The sequence below is a fragment of the Taeniopygia guttata genome, chromosome 2, assembly GCF_048771995.1.
Source record: "Taeniopygia guttata chromosome 2, bTaeGut7.mat, whole genome shotgun sequence".
NCBI classification, from domain to species: domain Eukaryota; kingdom Metazoa; phylum Chordata; class Aves; order Passeriformes; family Estrildidae; genus Taeniopygia; species Taeniopygia guttata.
Genome location: NC_133026.1, coordinates 130470533 through 130491223, shown reverse-complemented (window position 1 = coordinate 130491223; position 20691 = coordinate 130470533). Strand labels below are relative to the sequence as shown.

General features: G+C 35.1%; 1 protein-coding gene across 4 annotated transcripts in view; it reads right to left on the bottom strand.

The window, feature by feature from the left end:
- VPS13B (vacuolar protein sorting 13 homolog B) overlaps positions 1–20691 on the bottom strand; it is a 426576-nt gene that overhangs the window by 217304 nt on the left and 188581 nt on the right. For 3 of the 4 annotated variants that reach the window (XM_030266479.4, XM_002198879.7, XM_030266480.4), the window contains exons 20-21: positions 16077–16186; positions 8859–9006 (exon numbers count right to left, since the gene is read on the bottom strand). In XM_030266479.4, coding sequence (XP_030122339.4) covers positions 8859–9006; positions 16077–16186 — 258 coding nt within the window. The remainder of the gene's footprint in view (positions 1–8858; positions 9007–16076; positions 16187–20691) is intronic. The other variant, XM_030266481.4, reaches the window with a different exon arrangement.

Here is a 20691-nt window from a genome sequence, read left to right as displayed (position 1 = left end):
GATTCCTCACACATTAAGAAGGCAGCAGCTTCTTTCTATCTGGAAAAGGTGAAATCCACACTTTCACTGGTGCCCAAAATCTCAGAGCACTCCTCCTTCAGGACAGGTCCAGAGCCAGGCAGGCAGCAGGACCCTCCTCTGCCACATCTCATGGCCCTACTCAAAATGTCTGTGCCATGACCTCACCAGGCTTGGAAAGCTTTCCTGTCACCATCACATCACCTGTCATCCAGCCTCTCACACCAGAGGGGAGCTAAGCTGAGGAAAACGCTGTCACAGACTGACCACAGGTACCAAGAGCCATGGCAGCAAAGCACATTGAGAGAAAAACGCAATCAGAGGAAAGTGCTCTCCTACTACATCGCTCTGTTTCTAGGAAGACTTTTCCTCTACTAAAACTGTAAGAGGTCTGCATGGAGTCAGAGCACTCACTGGGATTTCTTTAACAGGTATTCAGTTTCATGAATTAGATATATCTTTCCATGAAAAAATAAACCCAAAAATACCAAGGTGATTTGCAACAAATGCAACACCCTAAGGAGCTGATCAAGGGTTCTAAAGGGTAGAAATAAGATCAAAATGCCGTGGAGGAAAAATTCAAACTTTAAACAACCCCCAAAAAAACCAAAATGGCCTACACACAGACACAGACACACACATGTATTTTAATTAAACAGAAGATTTTCTCTATAGGTAAAAAATCCTCCAAATTACCCCCCCCCCCAAATTAAACCCCAAACAGCCATCACTTTTAAAACCTGCAATTTTCTGTAAATCAGTAGGTTTTTGCTTTTGTGTATAATACTATATAGAAGTAAAAATTCAGTGAAACCTATTACATAAAAGTTTGTTTGTCCATAGGTTTGCCTTTCAATTTTCCTCACAAGTCTTTATATTTTCATACTTGCTACACAACAGAATTAAGCATATGTGGTTATAAAATATTTGAAGGCATTACAAATCATCCACACTTTTATGTAAATATGTATGACAGCCAAAGAATTTCTGTTCCCGATATAATACACATCCATTAAACAATTTTGTTTTGTGATTTAATATTAAAATACTAAGGAATTGCAAAAGCACAAAGGAATTATTTTTAAAATACTCCTTATCTTAATGCACTATTTTTCTCACCATTTAATTTCAAAGTTAACCAAAGTAGCAGCTCACTGAAACTATGCAGAGAAGCTCAAACCTGCATTTATCAATGTTTTCTGAACCATCAGTGCCCTTCAGAAATATTTCACTAATATTCACATTTTATTTTTGAGGTGTCATAAGACATTCCCATTCCTGGATGAATGATACTTGAATTATTCATTTTCTAGGACAAGATAATGTTAATTACTTTTTGAAGTTTACATTCTCCATCAGAATGTTTGAGAATGAAAGCGGTACCTAAATGACAGGAGGAAGTCCTTTTAAGCTTATAAAAATATGTGATATATTTGCCAGCATACTGATTAGTCTTTGCATATATAATTTATTTACTAGCCTTCAAGCATTTTTGCATTCAGCTTTATTAATAATGCAGATACTTTTATCAAGATAATAACTGAGCAACACAGTCCCTGACAACTCATGAGAGTGAGTCCCTTATATGCAGGGAAATGACAGCAGAGAGGTGTAGTGACTTAATTTGTGTGCTCACCCAATAAGTTAACAGCAGAGTAAGTGTTAAAACACAGAGACTTTTAACATATGTCAATAAACAAAGACAAATGTGATATTAATGTTGTGCAACAAGAAAGGATCTTTCTGTGTGAAAGTGTATGTTGGCTAGGGAATGCCTATGGTCAGCATTTTCTCCCACCAAATTCCTAATGATTGCTGCACTACTTCTGGCAAAAAATACCTATTTAGTTCTGGGAACAAAAATAAAAGAGGACTGATGCTTTTGTGCAAATCAAAACCAGCCACTCAGAGGCCAAACTGAGCTACTAGATCAGTAATTACAAAAATGTGATATTTTTGTGTTCATATCTAAAGTCCAAACCTGAATTTATCTTAGTATCACTTTCCATTCCAAATACAATTTATACTATGAAGTAAGAATTTCAGCTTTTGGATCTGAAGTAAATTCTGATAAATGTGGAATTCTGCCTAGTACTCTGCTTTTTAAAAAATACACATAAAGTTCCTTAAACTTATAAATATAATCTGAAAACAAAAAAACATTTGTTCTGTCTCAACACTGAAATTCTTCGTACAGAAAAAATGTTTGATATACTACATTGGCTTTGAGTAACTAATGTCTCTGAAATTCACACAGTGAACTGAAGAAATCATGTCACCATAACAAAAATGTTAAACATTTTACTAAGTCACAAACCTCAGAAAAATACATTTTTTATATAGATATTTGACTGTCCAGACACTTAAAACGTTCTATAAATCACCTGTGCCTGGACACCTTCCTTTGAAATAATCCAAGAACTAAAGCCCATTTATAAAAATCTTAGTATTTTCAGGCACCCTCAGTAAATGTGCATCAGATTTAAATTCCTGATTTTTTATTCCTTCAAGTATTTTACTCAACCTATTTAGCATCTATTTAATTTCATTCATCTTCCCAAATTAATCATCAGTCATACATTTCATAGTAGGCATGAATAAACGATAATCATTCAGTTCATTGAGCAGAAATAGTGACCTACTAATTCAAATACTTCAGATAATCCATTGATTTCTCACCAGCCAGACTCCTCTCACATTTGCCAGGTTTTTGCATTCCAACAGCTCATTTTAGCAGGAATCTAACTATGCATTCTAGTCAGACTTTAAGAAAAACAAAAATCAGTAACTGCATCCAGTTTTGCTAAGTACAGGTCCTATTCTGCTACACTGGAACTTTTCAGTAGAAACTTTATTAACTTAAAACTTCAAATAAAAATACCAGTTTATCTGGCATCAGCTGTTCCAAATAAAATAGAGATGTGTTTAAATTTAAAGCCTTGTCCTTTCTTCAATTTTATGTAGAAGTATTTAATAGTGGTTCAGAAATATCTCATGTATACTTTGAAGGAATTTTAAGAATTCCTTCTGTAAAGCTTTCAAAATTCCCCTAAACACCAAGAAATTCCAGTTACAGTAAATAGCTAACAAGCAACGCAAGTTTTATTATATCTATACTGTCAAATGTTAAGAAGTGATTGAAAGAAAAGATGGGGGATCTTTCTTTGCCTGGTTTCCTATGGAAAAAAGGCTTATGTAAGCCTATATTCTCTGCATATGCATGCAATTCATGTGCCTGTCTTGTAACTCCTTAGGTATTTGCTGGTCAAATTCAAAAGGGTAAATAGTTCAAAGATACTATGTTTCAACAAGTTCTGGGAAAACAAGTAAGCAGGGTAAACCAGCAAGAAATTGGCAAAGGAGCTCTGTCCTTATCAGAATTCAGGTGATTTATACAGAACAGAAAACATAAAGTCTATCTAAGACATGAGCTCTCAATTTTCTATTTATGACACCATTCTCCATCTACTTGAAATACAAATAGTAAACTAGGGGTAACAGCATTTTTAAAGCTTTCAAACTCTTTATTTATCTTTAAGAACATAATTCCAAAGAACAAAGTATTAGTGTTTCAAAACACAAGAGATTTTTCTAAAATGCAATGCTTTTATAGCCTTTATTTCTCTCCATATGCACATACTCCTACGCAACACACCTAGACTTCCTGCAGAATGAAACAAGGCTGAATTCTCTTCTCAGCTTTGAACCTGGAGCTGATACTGAATTTGTGGTGGAACTAAAAGACCAGTTTGCCATGTAAAATGCAGACCTGGTCTATGAAAAATGTTGCCCCAAACCCACCACTGTTTAATTCTCTTTTGCAAATGCTCTTCCAATCAGTCCACCAGAAAATGAAATGGAAAAGCCAGGTGCTAGTCATAGCAATGAAAAACAACTGCCTGCTTTTGCAGGCCTGATGTATACTTGTGACAGGGCTGAAATGCAGTCACCACCTGTACCATGAGCAAACAACTCACTGTTGCATAACAGGGATCAGCAAAATTTTGTTTTACAAGTGTATGTTCAGTCAGGGGACAAAGCATTCAGTTTTCATCTGCTTTCATAACAGGTTATGGAGCTTACTCCAATCAGAAAGTTCATGTCTTCTTGGAAGATACATTAAATTCCATTTACCTACACCTTCTCTTGACTATAAGAAAAGACAACTTTCAGGATTCTGAGTGACAAAAAATTAATTATCTTTTCAGCCTCTCCAAAGTAGCTTCTTTCATTAAAGGCCCCCTTCACACTAAGAGCATGTGTAAGGCTACTTTCCCACTGTTATTGAAAAATTAGATGCCATAGTCATTGGATTACACCTCATAAGACAGTGTTAAATTTATGTCTGCAATATCATGGTTGCTTCCAAACTGATAAATGTCAGATCCTGGTAGATGCTAGTGAAATTATATTTCACTGTCATGACTATAAAAAAGACCTCACCAGGAGGCAGTAAAAAATCCAAACCACAAAACCCCCACACCCAATTTCATCTTTGATCATGGAAAATGCTACATTTTTCAAACACAGTGAAAATAATTATAATAATTTTATAAATATGAAAGAAAATTACAGATTATTTTCATAATGAACAAGCACAAATCTTGAATGTGTGTAAACAGACACTTGGCCTTAAGTCATTATTCAATAGTGTGCCCAAGATATCTTTCAAAGATTGCCCTGTTCATCTACTGCACTGTCTTCATACTACTCCATACTGTCTTCCTGCATAAGTATGTAACATGTATTACAGAATTACACACAAATACAGCAATCATTTTGCCTCTATCCAACATGACAGCTCTGCCTCTATGCACTGCTACAGGTATGTGAATCACTGAACAAACATAAAACTGCTGAACTGCTGAGAATGGGAGAAGTGGGTGGACAGAAAAACAGACGTAACCTTTTCTTTTCCATATTCTTTATCCCCTTCCTTGTTCACAGCCAGATCATATCAGATTCAAACCATATATTCTATTATCTTATTCTGGATGTGAAGCCTCTGTTAAGGAGATTTATAAATACCTACAATTTGGGACTTCAGAACAGAAACCCTGGATTTTCAGAGACAGATACCATATAGATAGTAGTTTTGCACTTTTCCCATGTTTCATTTTTGGCAAGGTGTCAGCAGCCATTAACTAATAAACTGAACCCAGTGTTTGAAATAATTTCACACCTGCATCGTGTGATTACAAACTGCATTGATTTAGTACATAGGGTTGGTTCACAGCAGTTCTCAAGCTATTGACTGCTGAGATCATGCTAGACTTGAAAAGAATTAATTCAAAAACATCACCTGAAAAGCATAATTTTAAGATAAAATCACTTTTAATATGCAAAGACCATGCTTATCAATGTAAGATCTCAGTTTTCTTACAACTTAGAATATGTGTTCTAAGCCTTTGATGTTGAATAAAAATGAGGTATACAAGGCTTACTGCCTCTTTACCTAGAATGCTTTTGTAGAATTGGTAACATTAGACATCTAGATCAATAGTCAGTGTGGTATTCCTGCTGTAAAAAGGTGGCAGAAATAATGAAAGAAAACTCAAACAGAATGTAGGTGAAATTAAAAGAGAAGAAATAAAGTGAAAGATGGTGGGAGTGAGGGACCCAGAAAAATTAGAAAGAAGAATCACAAGCACTCTGTTTTTAGTTTAATAAACTATGGTCACTCATTCATCATGTTCCAACACATCATGCTGATGTAAAGAAACAAATTTTCAAAGAAAGAATACACTGAAACTTCTCTGAGAATGAGATTTCACCTTTCAAATTTGCATCTATCTAACCTTTTCTAACATCTGTAACTGGTGGCTTTGTAATCAGAGACCTTTTATTTTGGTGGCACAAAATATGTGTTAGCTTATGTGTGTTAGTCTACTGTCCCCTGAATTTTCCAGTACAAAGCCAGTTTTCACAAACCTGGCTTAAGAAAACTATAAAGGAAAACATTCCAACATCACATGAAATTTCAGGAGATTATACACAGAACAAACTTGCACAGCACTGCAGTAGGACACGGCTCTTTTTAAATAAGGGAAATCTGTGTGGTCCACTGAAGCAGACAGAGAGCATCTCTTTAGTCAATTTTATTACTATATGAGCCATTTGCTCTTGGACATTAATTTTATATTTTTACTCACAATTTTTGCACATAAATATCAAATATTTAAGCTATTATACCCATCATTTTATCTCCAGAGTATAAGAAATACATAAACATTTTAAAATATAAGTGTGCTTATCTAGGGTGGGGTTAAACTAATTTTCTTCGCAGTGGCTAGTACAGGGCTGTGTTTTGAATTTGTGCTGAACACAGATAGGGTTGATAATATAGAGATGTTTTTGCTGTTGCTGAGCAGAGTTTACACAGAGCCAAGACCTTTTCTGCTTTTCCAACTGCCACTCAGGTGAGGAAGTTGGGGGTGCATGGGAGGCTGGGAGGAGACAGAGCCAGGACTTGTGACCCAAACTGACCAAAGGGATATTCCAGACCATGTGGCATCATGCTCAGTAATTAAGGTTGGGAGAAGCAGGAAGAGGGGATGTGTGGAGTGATGGAGTTCATCTTCCCAGGTAACTGTTGCACCTGATGGGGCTCAGCTCTCCTGGAGACAGCTGAACACCTCCCTCTCTGCCCATGGAAAACAGTGAATTAATTCCTTGTTTTGCTTTGCCCGCATGTGTGACTTTTGGTTTCCCTATATAATGTTCTTTATCTCAACCCACGTGTTTTCCAGCTTTTACCCTTCCACGTCTCTCCACTGTCCTGTTACTGGGGAAGTGAGTGAGTGGCTGCTTTTCTGGGGCTAAACCATGACAACAGGCTGTCCTTAAATGCAGTAGTGTCAGGCACACTGCCTCTTAAAAATAAACCCAGTAGACCCTCTGATATGTATTTATAGCTTCATTTGGAAAAAATAGTAGTATTTTTAAACAATTTTAACAGTTGAAAATTAATGAAAACAAATTTAATAGTCTCTTCCTTAGAAGACTGCCTCTAATTCAAAAAAGAAAATTCTTAATTGGTGTTATTTCTTGAGAGAATTACCACCGTCACTTCTCATTTCACGGTATCGAACTCCACGCTGCAAAGTTGTTTGCAGAGAAGCCAAATACCTATTGAATTTCAAAAAACCCTCAGCATCTAGGCTAAACTTATTAAATAAACTGAATGACTAAGGTAAGTGGCAGATAAAAATGAACTTTCCATTTTTGCAGCAATGTGTAACTGAAAACAAAACTTGATATTGAATTCAAACTAAAAAGGTGGAAGAGGCTGAGATGCACAGAAACCCCACTTTTGCTTTTATGACTTTTTTTATACTTTATAAATTTCATTTCATTCTTTCTCACACGCACAAAAAATGCCCCAAAAAAGCAAAACTGCCATCCATGGCATTTCTAGACTTTGAACAATAATATTTTCTTTAAATAGAATATTCTGGTGTGATCAGAAAAGATAATACTCGAAGTGAAGAATAACAAACACTGAAGAACTAAAAGGGCTACAATGCTGAGCAGGTACCAGACTGGGACACCAGTTTTCAAAAATCTAAATACAAATCTATTTCTGTGAACTACATGCCTACTTTCTATAAACTGGTTAAATAAATTAAGAAAAACTAATCTAGAGTCTATTCATGCAAATAGCTGAATTTCAATGTCAAATATTCAAAATAATGAAAGCTTTTCAATTGACAGACCTTTATGCTTTGCAGGCACAGGTAGAATTAACACAGAGAAGAAACAAATCATATCATTTATGATACTGATAAAGCAGAACAGATGACAAATACAATTAGATGAAGAAAATGCTTGGTACAGTCATTTCATCACAGGCAAAAATAAAGGAAATGCATAACTGAATTGTAAAACTAAATGGATAAATGGTAAAAATTAAAGATATCTATGAGTTAAATGGAAGTCCTCAAAATTAATCTGCTATCTTACTACCAGTGATAACATGACAACTCACTATTCAGTAAACAAATTTTCTGGGTTAGCCACTTTTAATCACAAAATAGCATTTAACTACCATTAATGAACAAGACTGTAATTTTAGTTTCAGCAGACAACATCTTGAAATGCTTCATGATAATCTGGAAATAAACACCAATGCAAAGGAAAAGAGAATTTTTTCAGTGTATTTCAGAAGGATCACTAAAAGTCTCAGCTGGATAGTAATTTTTTTTGAATGGTCACCTACTTTACTTCTTGCAGACAGTACCATATGTATAAATATACTACAAATTCTAAGAAAACCATGTTATCTTGATCCGTGGTAATGAAGTTTCACTTTAGACTCTTAAGTGGTCAGAAAATACTCCTAAAATAAATAATTTCTTGAAATCCATAAGCAGAAGTGCCAAAAAATGCACTTTCTATGGGTGAGTGATTTTGAAAACAGTAAATTTTAACTGTTTATGCACAAATCTTGACTTCCACAGATTCCACTTTAAGCAATGTAAACAGACTGACTGAAATTAGAGATTAATCACAGTGTGAAGTCTGACAATATTATGGACTGAATATGAAGGTGAATAGCAGATATTCTGTTGAAAGCAGATCTCCTTTATCTCATCTTACAAAATGTTACATAAGAAGACTATCAGGGCCTCAAAGACAGCACTAAACAAAAATGAGAATAAAAATAAACATGTATTTGAAAATGATACTACATTTGGTTATATTTATTTTAAAAGTTTTAATTTCTCTAAAGTTGAAAGTTGTTCCGTAGCACCTGCCCAGCTGGTGCTGGTATGTTGTGGTGGCATGTTAGTGAGGGAGGTTGCAAATGCAGAATGGATAGTTTCAATTAAGTGACATACCTGTTACTGTTTTTGTTTTGACAGGACTGCTGGCATACTCAGAGGCTTGATTTGACTGCTGCCTTGCCAAAGGTGCACTTCCAACTGATGCCTCATCCTCTTTCTTTCGAGTTACTGACACACCAAGTGGAACAGCTCCTACAGACTGCTAAAAAAGAAGCACCTTGTGAACCACTGAAACTCAAAACACATTAACATAGTTAAGGCATTGTCATGAGAAACATGTTTTAAACTACATATTTGAAAATGTATGGAAGACAACTTGACACGCTGATTGGAGCACAAATATTTTGAAAACATATTGAAATGAAATGTTATATTTAGATTTGCACTTGTAATTCTTTATTTCAGACCCATTAGTCAGAGGAAAAGCTCTATGAAAACAAAAAAGTGAAATAAAGCTAACTTTAAAGTAACATGGTTGTTATCCAACCAAAAACCATAGGAATAAACCTGGCTGATGATCAAAGTAATATTATTATCTCAATGTTTAATGGAAACAGGAAAATTTTAGCCAGATATGAAGACACTTATTAACCTTCATTAAACTTCAAAATATAGGATGTATTGGTATTTCTACATTATTGTGCTTCTTCCTAACATTTTAAATACAAGATTCTACTGACTGTTACTGATTGTGAACTGTTGTTCTCAAGCATATTAATATGCTTGAATATCTCAAGCATATTAATAAATGAGAAACTGCTCAAAATGTGAAACTATTGACATATACAAAAATACAAAACTGTAGGCATTAAAACAAAGTTTGAAGGACTGCATCCTTATTTTAAGATTAGAAAAGAGTGATGTGCATTAATCCACATGGATTCTGGAACAAATGAATAGTCTATTGGCTTTGTTGTTACTATTTTATTAATGCAAGCAAGAAAAGACAAAATTATTAAAACCAATTTGATCCTCAGTGTTGCTATACAGTTGGCTCTGAACATTTTGCTGTAACATCAGCTGCTATGTAAATTGCAGATGCATCCCAGTTGGCAAAAGCAGAATATTTCTACCACTGATTTTGCAGACAGTTATCATTTAAAGATGACAAAGTTGTTTTCTAAAGATCAGACATTAGGATTACACGCATCTTAATTTTTGTGTAATTTAATTTTGTTCATATTGGAGTGAAAATTTAATCCATATAGCTGCGTAATGAGAAACCTCACACATTGCATTAGGAATCTCTGTGGGAAACAAATTCGTGTGAGGCGGGCAATGTGCTTGTAAATTTTCTCCAATAGAAAACAGATCACTGAATCAAGCAGTGTGCAATATGTGCACACATACAAAACCCCAAAACAAACAGAAAAATCATTTAATTGAAGGAGAATGGCTTCCAAACGCCTTCACCATTTTCCACTATAAAAGTGAATTAAAGTAAGACAATCAAGTATTTAAACAGTGGTATGCAAAGTTAATATAAAAATACTAATTTCAATGACAAACAGAAATCTCATCTCTCCTCTTCCCTCTGGATGTACAGTCAATAGCTTTGTCTTCAAAAGCACTAAAAAGTTTTTCTGGAATACAGTAACATCCCACCTTGGCATACCCTCTAGTTAAACAACACAAATCCCCGTCAGTTTTGAAGAGACAACCTTTACACCACAGAAATACTTCCCACTTGCATTTAGAGAGAGAATCTGAAGTTTTTTTAACTTTCATCAGACATTTTACATTACTTATTTTCAAAATTTTGCAATTTATCTGATACAACTTTCATGAGGCATAGCCATCTGCAGCCTTCTCATGACAGCAACTGTTGAGCCATGATTTGGCAATTCTGGATGTAACACTGCAAGAACGTTGACTTGCCAAAGTGAAGCAAGAATTTCTAAAGAATGAATGGAAAAAATACAGGACAGTACAAAAAGACAATAGGATGGAAATACTGCCTGAAGAATCTGTATCTATTTCTGAACCGCTGAAGAAATGGATCAGTAAAATATAGTAAGTGACACTACTAGTCAAAGAGTGAAAAATATCAAGGCTATCACAGCCAGATAAAGCTGGAAAAAATTATGACCAAATATTGAGTGCTGATCTGGACAATGAAACAGCTGTTTTATCTTTGCTCACTGAAATCAAGCCTGGTGTTGCACTGATGACGCCCAGTACATTCTTGCCAGGGTTTTGGCAGAAGATTTCTGGTTAAAAGAATCCAGAAGATGAAAGATCAATGTTGAACTAGATGGAAAAGGATCATCAAGATTTGGGGTTTAGCCACAAACTGATGAGGAAAGTGTGGCTTGGGAAATAGCAGATGACAAGAGCCCCACAGCTGTAAGAGAAGGGGAATCTGATGAGAAAGGAGACACTGCAGGCTAGTGCTATCATAAGCATCTCAGCACAAGAATCCAATAAACCAGCTATAAAGTAGGATGTGGTAAAGCTCAAATACACCTACTTGGGATTGAGCTTTATGGTTACTAATTGGTAGTGTTATAGAAGATAAAGAACATGTAACAAAGTTCTGGAACTACAGCAGCTTTTACATGAGACTGTTTTGTTGACACAAAGTCAAAATCAGATTTTGTTCTAGAATACTGACAGTTTTATCAATGCAATAATGTTTTGTAGCAATTTTATACAGAATACTGAAATAATAACACCTCACATATTTCAAAAGAAGAAAAGTTACTACCTTCCAAGTTACTACCTTCCAAATGTAATTAAATTTTTAAGCAGTGGCTGAAAAACTATAGAAAAGCAATCCTTTTCTAAAGTTAATCTTTATTGGCACAAATAACCTGACACATTACATACCATGTTAAGTATGTGTACACAAAACACATAGATATATATGCAATTTTGGCATGCAAATAGATCAACACATACCAGTTTTTAAATTTTTTTTACTTCATACTATGTGGTCAGCATGACTTTGGACATGATAAAGATCTAAAATCAGAGAAGGGCTCGGAAAAGTAATAGCTAAAAAACAGCTTGCCAAAAATACCATGGGACAAGTATTTCCTGATTTATGTGGAGACATGCCAACTAACTAAACCTAAAATATCTATAAAGAGGACTAATTTGCCTTAGGTGAATTAATATTTCATTTTCCTTGGGATTTTTTATAATTAAATATTTTATTTCTGAATTACAATTTCCCACAAATGTGATGCTGAAGAGACTGAAGGCAGATCTGGGAGCATGAGAAATGAATTTTACAGAAAACTGGAACAACTGAACAGGCGGGTAACTTTCATTCAAGGGCTGCCTATACAGTCACCTCCGTGATAACAAATCAAAGGCAAAAGAATACTCTGAGATAGGAACCTAAATATTACCACTGGCTTGTGAAATGTCAAATTCAAAACCTTGAGCCCAGACAGGACTTGCTGTCCTTGAGATGGTGCAGAATCCAGCTATCCCACGTGGCGGATGCTGCATGCACGCAGACCGATGTTTACACGGACAGGAGCTTGCAGCTAGCAAGCAGGAAGAAAAATCAACAAAGTCTTTGGAGTGGGAATGGATGGCAGTTCTGCTCAACACATGGTGTTTACTGAACATCTGAGAGCAATGTCATGCAATCACTATCTAGCTCAGAGAAGAATATTTACATTTGCTTACAAGACTGTCCAAACTACCAGAATGAGCTGTGACAGCAAGGAGGATCCACCCTGTCTACCTTGCAACAAGTTCTAATGACATGTTCTAATGGTTGTTTCTATATATGACTTAGAATGTAGACACTTACATCTTGGGTTTAGATCTACTCTGTTACTGAAATGCTCCTTAAATTAGGCAGTAACACATGCACATGTATGGAGCAGCCAAAAAAATGGACAGAAATATGAGCAATGGAGATATATATTAGGCATGAATGAGTATATATTTTTGATTATTCAGTCTTTCTCTAAAATTACTCATTTTAGCTCACAGAAATCAATAATGTAAGAAAAGTATTGACAAGTTGCAAAGGCTTTACTTTAATGAGAGTTTGAGAAAGACAACACACACTGATTTACAATTTTTTTGCAAAAGGTATCACTCATACTGACTGCCCATATCAAAGTATAGCTAAGACTTCTTCTTAAGGAAAAGAAACTCTTCAAATTTTTATCTTGCAAAGCTAAGAACGGGCTTTTAAAAGAGAGTGAGTATATGAAAAACAGCATTGTTTTACAAAAATAAAACAAGCCACAGCTGAAAAAGTCTTTAAAAATAGTCACAATAAAACATTAAAGAATACCTAAAAATTACTAGAAACAAGGCCTTTCTGCCACAAGACTCGCCAGAAAAAATCTTCCAAAAAATGTCAAAATAAAATATTAAATTACTGAAAACAAGGTCTCTACATTTGGCCTTGTTTTGCTTTTCATTTGGGAGTCATTGTTAACAAGCTAGAAACACCATGAGTAGAAGAAGTCACTCGATAGCAGTATCTTTGCTAAATTCTGGTCAAATTAACCTTTCATATGCATTTACAAAGAATTTACCATCTCAACAGGGCATTCAGACTAAAGAAGCACAAGAGGCTTAGGCAAATAAGTAACTGGTGCACAAACTACTCCCACACTGAGTGTCCCTACACTTACAGCTCATTTTACAAAAACAATCCATACAGACTAAAATATTCTTTAAAACTGAATACCAACATAACGGCCTTGGTTATCACACCAGTTGCACAGTTCTTAGCTGCTGGGCAGCAAGGTGCAAAGAGAGCTTTGCCCAGCAATAGTCCAACAGTAATAAATGAAGAGGGGTGATCCTCACTGGGCTGTATGCACCCCAGCACGGCAGTCAGTCACTGCTCTCTGTTCCAGCTGAATAAATGTCACTGAGGCCAAAGAGACATGGAAATTTTATGAGTTTTGTAAAAATGCAGCTTATTATGATCCATATTTCTAACTTGTCATGCTCTCAGTTAAAACCTGTTAGAACAAACATGGTGAATATTTTAGCAGATATAAAACACATGTACTATCAAAGTGTCATTATAAACCTAAACCTAAAATCCCAGAAAAAATAGTTAAAAGGCAAACAAAAATGAAGAAGTTCATATGTAAAGGTGTCCCATTCCTGTGGGGAGCCAGACAATACCATCCCCATCCTGTATGTAAGCAGAAGTTTACATCACTATAGTTGTGCTGATAAATAAATTAATATTTTCATTTAAATTATTTTATCAAGTATTAACATTATGAGTTTAATGTGGACACAGGGCCAAATGTACTGAAATGCTTTCTAACTCTGCATTTTCAGATAGAACTTACAACTCAAAATGACAGAGCAAAAGCATTGTTTTAAAACTTAAAATGTCTTAATATTTAATATCTCTGAATCATACAAAGAACTTCTAAAGAAAGCATTTTCTTTATTTTTTGGTTGCAATTGTGTAAGACTGACAGTTAGAACAGAGGAAGATAAGAGCTTTACCAATCAATAACATTTTGACCATAACTCTTGCTTGAAAGCTTTGTGTCTAATAGCTGTTAAATGTTCAAAAATTAGGAAGGTTTTACAGGGGATTTTTGTTTGGTTATACTAGTTAGATTATGATAACAAGCCAAACTTTTCCAAAAAATAACGCACAAGGCCTAACTTTGACTAGAATTCTTATTCTAGTATAATTACAGCATTATATAAAGAAAAAAAGTCTGTGGTTAAGCATCATTTTTACAGGTATAGTTGTCTTTTCAAATAAAGCTTCTTATGACTGCTACAGACAATTTAATTTGTATTATTACATGCAGTTCATTACCACAGTCATGTTAACAATGAAAATGGTATGACATTGACAGTTAAAATCATATTTAAAATAATTTCAAATTGCTAAGACATTTTTAATGCTAATAACATTAAAATTGTGATACAGTAATTTTAATCTGAAGTAGATGATGAAAAAATTTAGAAGGCTGTATGAGGTAATGACACGAGTTACAAAACAAATACTTATAAAAAATTTGGCTGAAAATTTTGCCATTGATGATCAAAACCAGAGACCAACAAGTTTCCCAATGTAGTCACTTAATCCATCCAGTCACCCAGCATCAAAAGAGAAAGCACTTACAACTGATTAAATACACTGATGTTAAAGAGAGACTTTTATACAAATATTTTAAATAAGCAGGATAAGTAGGACTGATTAGATTTTGGAAGGCTACGTAACAATAAGAAGTAGATAAATGGTTTGTTTTGCAAAAGACATACACCAGGAAATGTGCTGCTCCAGTTATGATGCAGGAATTAATAACTCAATACATTTCAAAACAGAGTAAATATATTAAAACAATAATAAAGCTTCACTGTCACAGTGAAGTTTTTCAGATGCTGGTGCAGAATGAACTTAATGGGACTCAAATTAATGTTTGACAATTACTACATAACAAGGTAATTTGGACATAAGAAACAAATATTTATAAGTCATGTTTATCCTCCCACTTCAGGAGCACAGAATGAAACTTCTCTGAAGTGTATAGTGTTATATAGTTATGAGAAAAATACTGAGATTTTTAATTTGCTACTTAATAACTGACTACTTATAAGTGAGACAGAACATCACTGGTGACATCAACCACCAGTCTGATCACCTATAGCACATTTAAGTTCTAGGAAATTCTGCCATACAACAGGTATAAGTAAATTTAGTTTAAGGGAAAAACAGTGTTCTTTTCAGGTCAGGAATATGTGGCATGAAAATCAGGGTTAAGAACACGTCCAGGAAACCACTGCACCATGCAGACCCCCAGCCTCAGCTTCTCCTATCTTTGTCAAGCACATAGTGTGCAAATATGTATTTTGACATGATATACAGAATCTGCTACAGTACTCACTTCTGTCAGGCTATGAACTTTATGGTTCCTCTCCTATTAAAATGGGGTTGAATAAGAGTGCGGACTTTATAACCAGTTATGAAATTATTTGATAGACCATCACAGATTTTAAAATATATGTACTATTTAGACTCAAGGCTTACGAGGTCTCACTACTTAAGAATAGTTGCAAAATAATAATCCTAGAAGGAGATCACAAACCCATGTTCTTTGTTCTTTTAATTAGAAATGAAAAAGTTGTGAAAATAAAATTTTAATATGCCAACGTAACATTTTAAGTAATTCAAAATAAGATCAACAGTACGTGCAACAAACTACAAGGAAGCAGTAACAAACTACAAATACTTGGGAAAATGCACTACTTGGCATATATAGAAGTGAAAGCTTCCCCTCTCCCCATCCTTTTACTTCCTAAAACACATACCTGCTGAATGTGTCTGCTAGCTCGTTTCTGAGGTTGGTAGATAAGCCACGTATACAGGACTGGATCAACATTAATTGCTAATCCTTGTACACTGGACAAGAGAACAGCACCTGCACACCATAGAAAAGAGAAAAAATTAAACTACCTGCTCAAGAATCTCCTTATATGTATTCAGTTTTCTTGCACACAAATAATCTTTAATGCAGACTTTTATTTGGCTTGGACTACATATATAATAAATAATAATACTTAAATAATAAACTTCAATAATATATTCAAAGTGAGAAACTTACCAGCACTATATGCACACATAAAAAAATAAAGCAACTGGCATATTGATTTGTTTATTACAACTTTTTGTCAAGAAAAATGCTTGTTTTCACAAAATTGCTTATGCAACTGAATACACACAACACCTTCCCTCAAATTCTCAGCCAACATTAACACTCTGCAAAAAAAATGAGCCAATAAGACCCTTGACAGAAAGGGAAGAATATAATGCATGACTCCTCACAACCTCAATTAAAAAAACCCCACGGTCCAGGATAGTGAGTTCTTTTAATAAAGACAGGCCTACTTTACACTAGCTCTGCCCAAAGCTCAGGACAAACATTTTGCATGTAAACGAGATCATGAATATTCTTTAGAGATCAGTTAGGCAAAATAAGGCAATTTCTTAAACTGACAACACTGGCAGCATTCATCCTGTAAGCTCTTAGGATTTCCCAAGCTTTACCATATATCTTATTTTCTTTAAATCTCACTTTCTAGGACCTAGGATTACAAGACAGCTCTACTTTATTTCTTAAAAGTAAATTTCTAGTTTTCTTATTTTTGTGAAGAAAATCTTACATGGAAAATGTTAAGGCTCAAAATAGGAGAAAAATATGTCAGTACCCAGAAATGTTAGCATATAAATCAAACCATGCACACTAAAACCCTAATTATGAAGCACTGTCTCCATTAAACCTGCATTAAAAACTGATTATACATTGGTGAGGCTTATTTTCTAATAGTACTGATAATATATCTCTTGCAGCAGAATGTAATTAAAGAGCTGTACAAACCAGAAGCAAATGGGTTAATGGAATACAAAAGTATCAAATAAACTGAAAAAGTGTAGAAAGTAGTAGTAGGCAGTTATCTTTTCACACTAGCTGTGCAATTTTACTGCAAATTAATACATGAAATAATGAAATAAGTAACAAAATAAATCTAAAACAGAAATCCTGGTTACTGGAAGATACCATCACCAAATTCTACAGAATTAAAGTAGTTCTATAGTACCAAGAATCATAGTTCCTAAAGCAATATACACTACATTTACTCTGTCGTATACAATGTAATTATGTAGCAATCTGAATTTAATAATAAATTCAAATGTATTCAGAATGTTTGACACACAATTCAATGTACTTTCCAAAACAGTAAAAACGTGTGCCTCAAAAGACACAGCAGCAAAATCGTAAATGGGAAATTAATTTAAAAAATATAAATTATGGGTTTATTGTATATAGCAAAAATTTTTAAACCAGCTGAGTTCCGAATGGCAGGAGACCCACAAACCTGGGGTGACACAAGTAAAGCCTGATGAGCACAATGGAAAAATGGCAGTCAGGAAACACACAAAGATAAATCATCTGCCTAGCCCAGGCTTGGAGCTGGAACACACACTGTGAGGAACTCCTATACACAGATTAGTCCATGTGAGCTGAAGGTTTTAAATGTCAGTAATAAACCTTAGAAATAAATCTACAGTTAAAGGAAAAGCCAATGTCAAGCATAAATGGGTAACATGCAAGTAAGATCAGTGAATATGCCTTGTGGCAGGATGTGCAGGAAACTAGAAAAAGCAAGCAAAAAGTAACAGAGGATTGATAAAATAAATGCTACAATCATTATCTTTTATAAGATATTTATATGCCAATATAAAAGACTTCTGCATCTTTAAGAGACACCGCCTGTTGTCAGCAATACTTAATGAAAGGTTTAATATACATGTGATATGAAAAGTGGGAGACAGACCTCCCAATGAGTGCAGCAGAAAGGCAGCCTACAAGCAAAGTCAACAGAAAATCCCACATTTCTAGCAGACTCCTGAAAATAAAAATACAGTGTTACTGCAGCACATCATTCTAGGAACTTAACAGAGTTTCTTGATTTACTAAAAAAAACAGCTACAACTAAGAAGTTCAATACAAGTAAGTCAATTTTTGAACTGAAACTCTCCATTCCCTTCAAAGAAGTCAACACTACCACAATCCCATAAAATTCTACAGTAAGGCAGCACAAATAGCACGCATTTTTCCAGTTGTCTTTTGATAGCTTTTGCCTGGTATATTTAAAAAAACAAAAGCAAGCAAACCAAAAAAACTCAAGTACTCAGATAAGCAGTTACGTTACTTGCCTTTCAATTTGACTGTCAGGTAACTTCAACTTCCTACTAAGTCACTTCTGTCACACTAAATTACTGAAATTTACTGCTGTGTTTGCTACTCAGCCACTATATTTAAGGGCTGTTTAATCATCTATGTAAACTTGTTTTCTGCATAATAGCTTTCTTAAAAATTGATAACTTGTATAAAAAGTTTCTCAGATTTGCCTCCTGTTTTTATGTCAAGAAATAAGAATCCTCCCAAGTTTTTAAGGAAGTTCCCACTAATTTGAGGATTAAGCTTGAAGCTGGCAGCAGACTCCTCACATTCCTAAAAAAAAAAATTAATTGCTATTCTGTCTCCATCAAAATGCAATGCTCGAGCTCCCTGGATTTCATTAAGATTGTGGAGAACTTTCTTTTCTTCTCCTCCCCTTTTCTCCTTTTAATTAAATTTACATTTCAGAAAAAAAACAGACCTTAATCCCATAGAATACTAGGGTTTCCTTTCCAGAGCTCAGTGTCCTGGCCAGAGTTATCTATTACATCTATCTAGTAACAGATTTGAAAAGTAAGTATTGGACCAAACACCATGCAATCTTTAATGTTTGAGAATTTCCTGAGTCATGGTGTGATCTGCCAGGCTCAGCTTGGGCAAATAATTTCCTTCCTTCACAAATTCCCACTCTGCTGAAGGAATAGGAGATGGGGAGGCTGCAGTCAGGCAGAGGAGGATGACAAAGGGAAGGCAGCAGAGCACAGCGATGCTTGGCACTCTCATCGTGTGGATGAGCTCCCTGCAAAATCTCCCTGGATGATGACAACTGCAACAAGAGCAGTTTCTTCCCAAGGGATAGGGGCCTGCAGAAGATAACTGGGGCCTCCTGCTTAGGTTGGCCCCACTGTCACCTCCTCCCACTTGGAGTGCTCAGCATAGGCTGCTGGAGGAGCAGGGAGGAGAAGGGTCACCAGCCTGGAGCTCCCCCCATAGAAACTCAGGGGAAAAAAGTGGGGAAAATAGGTAATGTGATGAACTTCTGGTGAGGTGGAAGAGGACACTCACCCTGGGAACACAGCTGCAAAGAACAGAGGTCAGAGGGAAAGGCAGGATGGGTGAAATACAGCAGAGTCCAGCAGCAGAGCTGTGGAGCTGAGGAAAGTTCAGTCATCACAAAAGAACAGGAAAGGGCCTCAAATATCAAAGAAACACAAGAAAAGGATGGAAGAAGCAGGACAGTGAAAAAGAACGTGGAACTGAAGGAGCTCTTTGGGAAGGAGAAGGAAGGCGGCAACCCTTGGCAAAAACGGCTTTTTGGAGCTGGGTAAATCTTGTGAATGACTAAACTGCATTACTCAGTCATTCTGAACAATCCAGAGAAAAAAAAAATATACTAGGAGGACCAGACAACAGTCTTGGCATTTATGCACCTGCAAATGAATTTTCACCACAGTAAAGGACCACCACCACCCTAGCAGAATTTTATTCAAATTCTGCTCTATGTGTATGCAGTATCAAAACACACCTTAATATTATTTCCAGGAAAAACTTCCAGTAACACATTTCAGAAATCCCCCTATAAAATAAACTGAAAAATCTCTATGGGAAACTGAAGTTTGAGTTGATGTACATTTTCTGTATGTAAGGGATCACAAATCTGAAGAAATGGATTGACCTACAATAAAACCTAATTCTGACAAGCTTTGTATATTTTTAGTAACTAACTTAAAAAATATTACACCATTGTGCTATATAAACTGCACCATTAATTATTTTATCATTGAGCACTCATGACTCCTAGATGTCTCGGGACTCATAAATGATATGTAACTAACAGGCAGAGTTAGCATCATTCATTTAGTATGCAATTATTTTAAATAACACCTGAGAGAAGAAATATATATATATTTTTTTACTGTTTTGAAGGGCATTTTCACTACAACATACTATAAAAATGCAGATCTCCATATTATACTCAAGTGAAGAGTGCAATTTTATAAAAGTATATAAGTATCTAATTCTTTCTGCTATCTGACTCAAAGTAGATGCATTGTAAATCCCTAAGTATTGAAATATTCAAGGCTGTTTAATTTTAGCCTGGGAGTCAACTAAGGAAAAAAGACTCCTCTTTACTACTCCGCTTACAGCCAGTATGGCTCACTTACCCGCATTCCAAATAGGCTTTACCAATTAGTTATCCTTGGCACCACAGCCATTTTCAATAACATCTCAAAATGAAGAAT